Raw genomic sequence first — 11,718 nt, 5'->3', positions numbered from 1 at the left:
CTACACTCTGTATACTCCCATCATAAAAACATACTGTAGGTACCATGGACAGAGAATAGAACAAATATAAACAGGTAGAGGAGGTAGGTACAAAACAGGTCCAAAAGCAAAAACTTCAAACATTCAGCTTTCAAAACCGTCTTCGAAGGATCCCTGTGATGGGCTAAGAGGATAAGCAGCATTCACGCACGCACACACAGTGACACACACATGTATATATATTATTTTTTTCTCTACACTAATAGCTGAATCTCAAAAACCCAAAAAGCTGTCATTGTGTCAAGGCAACATAATATGAGCTTGATGAACCCCAGACTCCATATATGGACATTGATAATGCATCATGACCTCGTCACAATGACAGGAGCAAACACGCCCAGACGGTATTTATAGCATTTGCATTTGCATCTTCAGCAGAGACTTTGAGCTCTGATCTTCATTATTGTAATAAGCTGTCTTCCATTACTGTAATTGGTGTAGTCACTACGGGCGCCGAAGACATTAAGCAGTGAGTTCTGATCCCAACCAATAGTCAGATAAAACATTTTAGACTAAAGCTTGAAAGCATGAGTTACCCCGGATACCCTCCTCATAAGAAAAGCAGTGAATACCCGCCTCAGCAGGGCTACCCGCCTCAGCAGGGCTACCCGCCTCAGCAGGGCTACCCTCCTCAGCAAGGCGCTTACCCTCCACAGCCGAGCGCTTACCCTCCACAGCCAACAGCGTATCCACCCCAGCATGGAGCATATCCTCCCCAAGCAGCCAGCTACCCCCCAGGGGGTTACACACCACCACAGGCTGGAGGCTACGCTCCCCTAGCCGGAGGCTACGCTCCCATGCCATCACCTGGTGGCTGGGCCACCGGGTCCGCTGGTACTCCCTTCCATAACCAACAGCCATATGGCCTGTACCAGAACCCAGGAGGGACCATGCAAAAGGCACAAGGCCCAGGATTCTTTGGGCAGCCAAGCCAGTCCTCGGGTGGTACATACCCTTCTGCACCACCGTATAACCTGTCCATGCCCGGTTATGGAGGAGCGCAAGGGCCTGGGCCAGGATGCCCAAAGGATGCCTCGCTAAACCCGTTCATGCCAGCCTATGGTGGAAGCTATGCTGGAGGAGCCATGCCTGTGACTACTGCTATCAATAGAGGATTCAAGGGTACAATCACAGACTTTCCTGGAGCTGACCCAATGAGTGATGCGGAGGTCCTGAGGAAGGCCATGAAGGGTATTGGAACTGATGAGCAGGCCATTATTGACCTGCTGGGAAGCCGCTCCAACAAGCAGCGTGTGTCGTTGCTCAAGGCCTACAAAACGGCGTATGGAAAGGATCTCATTAAAGACCTGAAATCAGAACTATCTGGAAACTTTGAGAATCTGGTTCTAGCCATGTTGATGACCCCTGTTGGATTTGATGCTTACGAGCTCTACAGTGCCATGAAGGGAGCTGGAACTGATGAAGCCTGCTTGATAGAGATCCTTACGTCCCGATCAAATGCCGAAATCAACAAGATTAATGAGGTTTTCAAAAGTGAGTACAAGAAGTCACTGGAGGATGCCATCAGTGGTGATACCTCAGGTCACTTCCGGAGGTTCCTGATCTCACTGGCCCAAGGTAATCGCGATGAAAGTGAGCATGTGGACAAGTCTATGGCCTCACAGGATGCTCAGGCACTCTATGTTGCTGGAGAAGGCAAAGTTGGAACTGACGAGTCTAAATTCAATGCTATTTTGTGTGCCAGGAGCAAACCCCATCTTAGAGCGGTGTTTCATGAGTATCAACAGATGTGTGGCAGGGATATTCAGAACAGCCTTAAAAGAGAAATGTCCGGTGACCTTGAGGGTGGCATGGTAGCCGTGGTGAAGTGTATTAAAAGCACACCCGTCTACTTTGCTGAGAGACTCTACAAAGCCATGAAGGGTGCGGGAACCAACGACAGAACCCTGAGTCGAATCATGGTCACCCGCTCTGAGGTTGACATGTTGGATATCCGTCAGGAATACTTGAAGAAATATGGGAAGTCACTATACACACACATTTCCGGAGACACATCAGGTGACTATAAGAAACTGCTACTGAAACTCTGCGGAGGAAGTGATTAGAAAGTGATTAGAAAGTAAGGTCTGGGCTGGCCTATATAGCGGTCCAGCCTAACGGCGTGTCGTATGTTTGACTCCTGATCCCGACGACCTTTGCTGTGCGTCACTGCCCATCTCTCTTCCCCCCCATTTCCTGTCAGCTTACTGTACTTATCTAATAAAGGCAGAAAACGCCAAAAAAATATATAAAAAAAGTAAATAAGGCCCGGATGGTTAGCTCAACCGTCTGGGCACCTAGGCTGCCAAGCCAGCCGGAAGGCGTGCCGCGGGTTCAACTCCCGAGCCTGACGGCCTTTGCCGCGTGTCACTCATAGAGTACAAAGAATATGGAGAGAAAGTGAAAGTACAAAGAATATAAAGAAAAATGTGAAAAGAACCATTTTGGACTAAAAAGAAAAATCACACTTGTGTGAAGCTTTTTTTGCTTTTGTATGTCATGGGTGGTCCATAGACTTGGCTGCTGCATGACCAGGAGGCAGCCAAGAATATGGACTTTTTAATGATTGTTTTAAGCATGCCCACCCATAAACAGAATACCGTAGGTTTGCCGTTTACTGTAAATAGTATTAATGAATGAAGGAAAACTAATACCTGAGCTTTTGTTTCCATAGAAGGCTTGGGTGAATATCTCGTTGATCCAGCCCTGGAGTTCAGAGTCTCTACACACTGTCACTGTCTGAGGGGTAATAGTAGTCCACTATTGCCTTTACAAAGCTGCAGATACATTATGACAAATATTTAAATACCGCTGGCCTAAACTTATAGTTACAGTATACATTTTGATGTAGATGAAATAGATAATTACATACAATTATGTTAGAAAATGATAAGATATTGGTGTAAACACCAAAAGATCATCACTATTGCATAAAACCTCACATCATACATTTAAAAAAAAGAAAATATTAGTCAAAGAATAAACAACAAGGAAGTCAAACAATAAAAGAACATTACATCAAGTGGCTCCTGGGTGTGACTGTATGTAACTTCCTGCCCCTGCAACTATTTCCCCTTCAGTTAACCACTGAACCACTTACAAATATATAATGATTTATTTTCAAAATATTTTCGGAATGCCATGCCCAAAATAGAGAGCCAGGGTTAAAGTTCTTAAAGGTCTGTTTAGGACAGACTCCAGCCCTCGTGCTCTGATGTTCTCTGGCAGACAGAGCGAGCTGTACTGTAGGTTGTTTCAGAATGAGCCCTTCCCATTAACTCAACGAGACCCTCTGGTTTTAGTGAAGTGAAGGGGCTTAAAACGTCTGGGTTTCCGACGCTAGGGGCTTTGTAGACCAAGGCGTTTCTTCCTTTTGTTTTGCGTTTCGAATTGTTTTGGACAAATGGCCTTAGTTTGGACAATGAAAGCAGCAATTCAAGTTTGACATGTGAATATTATTCAGGCTCGTTTGAGAAATAATAAGACACACACACACACACACACACACACACACACACACACACACACACACACACACACACACACACACAAAGGCTCTAGTCTTGAAAACCTTCTCTCTCTATTTGTTACATAACAGGTTTACAAAATGACAGGTGTAAACCAGTGGCTGAAATTCTTTTCATTTTTAGAAGAAGAGAGGGGACAGAGCAAAGGGAAAGAGATAGAATACAGGTTTCTCGGGTGTTCCAAGTACTATAAAAAGCCAGCTGCAAAATAACCAGGGAGCAGTAACTCCTGATGACAACAGGGGCCATGCAAATTGTCATAGGCCTACTTGGAAACTTTTATAACAGGCATAATTAATTGGAAGCCTTTTAATTTCTTTATTCTAGACACAGAGCAATCATGGCTGAGTATAAGCTTGAGGTGTCAACAGGTGACCAGGCATTTGCAGGGACATTAGACTGCATATATGTCACCATAATTGGAACTGAAGGAGAGAGTAAACGCACAAATTTGGACAATACTGGCATAGATTTTATTGCTGGAAAGGTAAGCTTAGAGTCATTGAAACTTTAAAGGGATGAGTGTTGCTATTTTGAATGTTACCATTTACTTTAAACCAGCCCAGCTTGTCATTTTGTCAGCAAAGTTTCCCTGGCCATTTTCTTCCTATTCTTTTTTACATACAGGAGGGGAGCTACACTGTGAAAACCAGTTTACATCTCGGGCAACTTCTATTGGTGAAACTGGAGAAAGATGCAAACTTTAAGATATTAGATGATGCGTGGTTCTGTTCTAAGATTGTGGTGACTACTCCAGAGGACGATGTCATCCTTTTCCCATGCTACAGATGGGTGTCCGATGGGGAACAGGTAGAGCTGAGAGGAGGGAAAGGTGTGTTCCAAATAAAATCAACACTATAATATACAGTAGGGATGCACCGAAAGGGAAATTCTTGGACGAAACCGAATAACGAATATAGGAAACAGTTGGCCGAAAACCGAATATCCGAATATGATTAATATTATACATATTTTTCCTACCATTGCTGTCATGGCCGTACCTTAAAGCTACCTGATTTATGGAAAAATAATGTTTATGGCAAAACTTAACTTAAAAATAATAAATAATAATCACTATTATGGGTCCATAAAACATTTAGTCGGCCCTTTTGAATGCATTAATTGCATACACTATTAGTGATATATTTTCTGCCTATTAGGGCCGAAACCGAATAGGCCAAAAATGCATTTTTAGCCATTTTCTGCCGAACATTTTCTGCGGCCGAATATTCGGTGCATCACTAATATACAGTAATTGTGGTCAAACATTCACTCCCATTTCATGGTGATGATTGATGAACTATTCGTTTTTGTCCACAGCCATGAAGGCCTTTGAGGATGATCATCCCCTTCTGACCGACCACAGAAAAAGAGAGTTAAAATGTCACAATGACTTGTACCAGTGAGTTTTATGTGTGCACAATTATATACTGCAAAAACGGTTGTTGTTATACTGTCTGTCAAATGCTTCTATTGTCTTAGCTCTAGTTTTAAGCCTGAGGTATACCCTGACATATGACACGGTAAAAATATGAAGTTTTTCATGCTGTCATTTCACTACAGGTGGGTGACATGGTCCATTGGTCAAAGGCTGCCGTACATCGCGTCTTTTAAAGACAGTTCTGAGATCCCTGATGAAGCCTGTTTCTCACTCTCTAGAGCTTTTGAATTCGCTTTTGAAAAAAGAATGACGTAAGTCCATATGGTTCAGGATCCCTACATATTATAACAAAGACAAATAGACCTAGTAATGATGATAGTGAATGAAAATAATACAGTTTCTTCTTCTTCTTCTTTTCCCAGTAATGTTGAACTCAAACTGAAGGGAATGACTACCTCTACTGAGCAGTGGGACATTGAAGCCATGGAAAGAGTTTTCTGGTTGAAAAAGACACCGATGTCAGGTAGAAATGGACTCTAGTGTAACTCAATGGAGAATTCGAATGAAATACTCTTTGACCATTAGGAAACAGAAATGTATATGCGGTGTACAATACATTATAAACAAAACATTTACCAATTGTCACCCCTGTAGAGTATGTCTCTGTACATTGGATGGAGGATGACTTCTATGGATTCCAGTTTCTGAATGGAATAAACCCAAATATGATTCAGCGCTGCTTGGAGCTTCCTCACAACTTTCCAGTCACAGAGGAGATGGTGAAGCCCTTCTTAGACAGCGGTAGCTCTCTCCAGAGGGAGATGGAGGTATGGAGTGTATTATAATTTGGGTAGTTTCAATTAATTTGTCAATGCCTGTGACAGCCGGGAAGTACAAATATGCCATATCTATAATCTAAGTTCTTCTCTCTCACAGAAAGGCAATATTTTCCTATGTGACTACAAGGGATTGGTTGGATTGTCCACTAACGTGGACAATGGTGAAGTTCTGCCTTTGACACCTGGTCTCTGCTTGTTTTACATGAGCCCAGAGAATAAACTGATGCCCATTGCAATTCAGGTATTTCACTGATGAGGTCATTCCGTTACTATATAGTCACACTATGAGTATTGTTTGGCTACTACTGTACGTAAGGATGAGATACTGAGAAGGTTTAGAGCCTGAGGGTTTTTACATGAAAATGTAAAAGAAAGATCTTTCCTTTTATCTTCCCAGCTGACCCAACAGCCCTCAGAGCAGAATCCCATTTTTCTGCCCAGTGACCCAGAGTGTGACTGGTTGCTGGCCAAGTTGTTTGTGAAACATGCCGATACCATCTACCACCAGTTTGTGTATCATCTATTGAACACTCACTTTTTGGCAGAAGCATTCGCAGTTGCAACTCTGCGAAGCTTTCCAGTGATTCATCCTCTCTACAAGGTATGGTCATGAAGATCATTTAAATGACCATGCTGTATTTCAGTCAGACAACTCTTAGATTGATTTTAGAATATATAACAAACTGCTTTTTAACCAAAACAATTGAGTTTTGCACAATAAAACATTTAATATTGTACCACCGTGTAGAAGAACATTATTCTGGGTTAGCGATGAATCTTTGACATGGTTCTTCTTCCTTCTTGTCTGTCCAGTTGCTGATCCCACACTTCCGTTACACCTTCCAAGTAAATGTTATTGCCCGCCAACTACTTATTGCCCCTGGAGGACCTCTGTTTGGAGTAAGTAATATAATATTCACCTGTGTCAAACTTGAATTGCAAAACTACTTTGGTATGGGTCTGAGTCAGCGAGCACACCTGGCAGGGAGTTAAGAGAGAACTCGCTAACGCTCTGGATCAGGGCTAGTTATTCCTAGCTAAAAATCAAGGTGCTCTTGTCCAAAAGTGCCCAGAGTTGAAAATATTTCAACTCTCAACCCAATACAAATGCCAGACGTGAACGTGCAGCACAAAATAGATGCTCATGGCATTCTCATTGAAAACAACTCTTAATGCTAAACAAACGGAAAGAAACGCCTTGGTCTACAAAGCCCCTAACCTTGTCTAATACTAATTATTTATTTAGACTTCACTAACACCAGATGGTATCGGTGAGTTCATGGGAAGGGCTCATTCTGAAACGACCTACACCTCGCTTTGTCTGCCAGAGAACATCAGAGCACGAGGGCTGGAATCTGTCCCAAACTTCTACTACAGAGATGATGGACTGAAGCTGTGGAACATCATCAACAGGTGATCATTAACCATTGACCTGCATTGAACCATATGAAGCACATTGGCAAATAATCTCATTTAGATTGCAGCTTGCAACTTTAACCGTGACTCTTTAGAAAGAAAGAAAAAGAAAGAAAGAAATCAAAACACTTCAGACAATATTTAGATGCATTATATTTTTGTGGTAAGTATTGCAATAGTTGCAGGGGCAGGAGGATGTGTTACACGTGACATGTGATAACATGTTCTTGTATTGTTTGACTTCCTTGTTTATTATCTGAAATGTATTTTATTTTATTTTTTGAAAGTTTATGAATTGAGGTTTTATGAGCTTTTGGTGATGACACCAATATCATTTTTTTTATAATGTTTATGGTATATAATTATCTATTTCATCTGCATTGAAATGTATTAGGCCAGTGATATTTTAAATATTTGTCGTAATGTATCTGCAGCTTTGTAAGGGCAATAGTGGACCACTATTACCCCTCAGACAGTGACGTGTGTAGAGACTCTGAACTCCAGGACTGGATCAACGAGATATTCATCCAAGCCTTCTTAGGAAACGAAAGCTCAGGTATTAGTTTGCCTTCAACCAATCATAATGCTATTTATAGTAAACCACAAATCTATGGTATGGTGTTGACAAACTAGATAACATCATTAGAAGCTTTGTTTATGTTGCATTTACAGTATGACAAACGTGTGTCTAAAAGCTGGGCTAAATCCTCCTAGAGGCTGTGCTTCTCCTGACACGGACTCAAGTGTTTGAACTAGTGATGCACTGAATATTCGGCCACAGAAAATATTCGGCAGAAAATGGCTAAAAATGCGTTTTCGGCCTATTCGGTTTCGGCCCAAATAGGCAGAAAATATATCACCGAATAGTGTATGCACTTAATGCATTCAAAAGAGCTGAATAAATGTTTTATGGATCCATAATAGTGATTATTATTTAAGTTATGTTTTGCCATAACCATAACATAACATTTGTAGAATCAAACTCAGGTTAATGGGTTAAGTGGGGATACTAAAACAGCGATATTCAGTTACACTTCATACCAATGATACTGTGCGGGTGTAGGTATGTTAAGTGATAACCATCCAAACATCTACAAGCTTGTAGGTCAACAATCTTTGCTATTTGTTGTACAACAAAGTATATAGTGCTTAAGTGGCATTCTGGACTAGACCTGTCTGGCTGGAAACATTGTGGTTGCAAGGACTGACCTTCTGACCTTTCAGCTACAGGACTGTGTCACAGTCATTACCCGGTGATTGAGAGATAATTTATTCTGTACTTACTCTGTATAAACATACTATTTTAACTAGTGATGCCCCGAATATTCAGCCGCAGAAAATGTTCGGCAGAAAATGGCTAAAAATGCATTTTCGGCCCATTCGGTTTCGGCCCGAATAGGCAGAAAATATATCACCGAATAGTGTATGCAATTAATGCATTCAAAAGGGCTGAATAAATGTTTTATGGACCCATAATAGTGATTATTATTTAAGTTTTGCCATAAACATTTATTTTGATATTGACATAAATCAGGTCGCTTTAAGGTACGGCCACAGACAGCAATGGTAGGAAAAAAGATGTATAATATAAATCATATTCGGATATTCTGTATTCGGTTTTCAGCCAACTGTTTCCTATATTCGGTATTCGGTTTCGGCCAAGAATTTCCCTTTCGGTGCATCCCTAGTTTGAACCGACTGATATTGTGGGTCTGATAGCAGGGTCTGATAGCTTTATTTTGACTGGCCTTTTACCAAGGCCAGCTAATGAGGGAAAAGTGACGACTATTTGCAGGGTCTGTTCAATGATTGTTTGATTGATTGAAATAATGAATCTAAAAGCTTCAAAATGTATATTGATATTGATCTAAACAGGGATTCCTGGCACCTTTCACACTGTGGAGGAAGTGACCAGGTTCATAACCATGCTGATCTTTAATGTGTCATGTCAACATGCTGCAGTCCACCTTGGGCAGGTGAGATGAGAAATCAGTTAATTTAAATATACCTTGTTGCAAAATACACACGGTGTTAATCGATTCGAAACATTGTAGAATCCAGCAAACAAAATGGTTTGGGACCAAACACCTGAGGGTGCTTTTTTTGGAGAACAATCAGACTTTGTATATTACAAATTGAATGACAGAGATATGAACTCTTTCTTGTCCCATTTACACTGGTAGCTAAATCCAGCCTGTATCAGATATGTGCCACATCCATATAGGAATCTGATTTGTAAGTCTAAACACAAACAAGTCACATGAAATCCGATTTTTACAAATGTGACTTGAGCCACATTCAGGTGGTTTCAAATCTGATTCAAATCTAATTTTAGGAGATCTGTCTCAGTCTGAACGCAGTAGCCTGATCTAAATCAGGATTCCATGTGACTTGTTTGTGTTTAGACCTACAGTATTTAAACAAATCAATCTGGATGTGGCACAGATCTGCTGGATTTGGCTGCCAGTCTGAACACACAGATCAGTGACAGATCCGATCTGGTCATTTGCAAATGCAGTGTGATATGAAGAGCATATTTGACTGGATGTGACTGCATGCAGTCTAAATGGGGCCCATGAGTCTGTTGGTTGTCCCTGCAGGGAAGATGAATGTGCTGTGTAATTGTGATTTGTTTTATTGTGCATGTGCATTGTCTAATCTCAATTTTAGTTTGAATATGGATGTTGGGTCCCAAACTCCCCTCTCCTACTGCGTAAAGCTCCTCCAACCATGAAGGGACAGTCTAGCATGAAGACGTTTTTTGAGACACTTCCGACAGTTGGACAGTCAGTCACATTCCTGGCAGTAGATTGGGTACTCACCAAGAAATACAAGGACTCTGTAAGTTTTACTAGGCAATAGTTTAATTATTGCCATTATATGCTGTGACTAAGACCTTGTTCCTAAACCTGTTTGTTTCGTTGTTTTCAGTGGTGGAAAGTGACTAAGTACATTTACTCAAGTACCGTACTTAAGTAATACATTTAGGCCCTTTTACTCTACTTGAGACTACTGTCAATACTACTCTTTTTTACTCCACTACAATTATTTGAAAACTTTCATTACTACGTATTCTTTTTAGATTCTTAATACAAAACACACATTACCCACAGAATACCAAAACGCTCAACCTAAAACACAGTCGCCCCGGGGCAAATCCGGCGGTATTCACCTGGTAAGATGAACCACTTTTTGCTTAAGTTGTCCTGGAAGCATGGCAAAATGAGATGGCAGTAAAATCTAAAGAATCTGCCAACAGTCATTTTACCTGGCGAAATCTGACTTTGACCGACAAAACAGTTTTTTGTGTAAAATAATATTTTCTACTTTCCAGATGTGCTTCCCAACTACTTCAAAGCTAGGTGTAAATGATGGATCTTTAGTTACTAGATTTAAGGTCACATGACAACATGTTTTCTAGATAAAGGGGGTGGTCAACTAAGCACATCTTACCCCATTCTACTCCTAAAAATAATCAGTGTCAGAGTGTTTTGGAGAGAGCATTCAACTGAATGAATTTTAACCAAAAACTAAGATGAGACAACACATACCCCAGTTTTAGCCTCATTACATTGGCTTCCAGTAGTTTTTAGGCTTGATTTTTAAATTGATTTTACTGGTTTATAAGCTCTAAATGAGCTCTAAATGGTCCTCCACTGCTGGCCTGCTTGAGGACAGGCCTAAAGGGATGGCAACTAAAAGATATGGTGAGGCGGTTTTCTCACTTTTCTGCTTCTATGCGCCAACAGCCTGGAACAAGCTCCCATTACAGCTTAGACAGGCACCCTCTGTAGGCATAATATGCTTTGAATATTATTCAAAGCACAGCTCAATTAAGACTCACCTCTTTACTCTTACCGTTAGTTGAGTCGTTAAACCGGTTTGTTCTTACCCATGTGTGTGTTCCTATTCACATTTGCCTTGCCTGTTTTACTGCTGTTTTTTGCTCTTTCTTTGCTATTTGTTGTTTTTAAGCTCTTTGCTATTGTTCTTTTATTATTATTATTTTAATGTTACTGTATGTGTTATTGCTTGCTTTATTATGTTTGTGTTTTATCTCCTTTTGCCCTGTGAAGCACTTTGCATTGCATTTTATGACATGAAAGGTGCTATATAAATAAAGTTTATTATTCCGATTACCTCCCCACAAAAGCTTATGTTAGTCAGTGTCTATTTTAAAATAGCCGATCAACAAGCTAGATTGGCTATTTTGGAAAGATAAGTAACATTTTGAATACCCCTTTTACTTGTAACACAGTATTTCTACATTTCTACTTTACTTAAGTAACACATCTGAGAACTTCTTCCACCTCTGATTGTTTTCCATCTTTTCCAGATTCCCCTGGGTTTATATCCAGATGAACACTTTGATGAGCCTGCCCCAAAGCAGATGATCAAGGAATTCCAAGCAGAGCTCTCCTTCCTCAGTGAGGCTATTGCAGCAAGAAACGCAGGCCTGGTAGTGCCCTACAACTACTTAAATCCTACCGAAATAGAGAATAGTGTAACCATTTAG

The 11,718-nt window shown here is 40.8% G+C and overlaps 2 protein-coding genes across 2 annotated transcripts; both read left to right on the top strand.

Moving 5' to 3' along the window:
• Positions 1 to 566: 566 nt before the first annotated feature.
• LOC308316623 (annexin A4-like) lies at positions 567 to 2,105 on the top strand (the record flags this gene model as incomplete). Its single annotated transcript, XM_080765318.1, has 1 exon — positions 567 to 2,105. One exon carries the CDS (start codon positions 567 to 569, stop codon positions 2,103 to 2,105), a length of 1,539 nt encoding a protein of 512 aa, XP_080621444.1.
• A 1,801-nt stretch (positions 2,106 to 3,906) lies between these two features.
• On the top strand, positions 3,907 to 11,718 carry LOC308316908 (hydroperoxide isomerase ALOXE3; the record flags this gene model as incomplete). The annotated part of the gene is made up of 13 exons (XM_080765693.1): positions 3,907 to 4,053; positions 4,194 to 4,398; positions 4,887 to 4,968; positions 5,370 to 5,470; positions 5,602 to 5,774; positions 5,884 to 6,027; positions 6,184 to 6,387; positions 6,600 to 6,686; positions 7,033 to 7,199; positions 7,637 to 7,758; positions 9,078 to 9,178; positions 9,873 to 10,043; positions 11,539 to 11,718. The coding sequence occupies 13 exons, from the start codon at positions 3,907 to 3,909 to the stop codon at positions 11,716 to 11,718; spliced, it is 1,884 nt and encodes a 627-aa protein (XP_080621819.1).

This window comes from Protomyctophum bolini, assembly GCF_963924005.1.
Source record: "Protomyctophum bolini genome assembly, chromosome: 6".
NCBI lineage: Eukaryota > Metazoa > Chordata > Actinopteri > Myctophiformes > Myctophidae > Protomyctophum > Protomyctophum bolini.
This window is presented reverse-complemented; position numbering and strand designations above follow the sequence as displayed.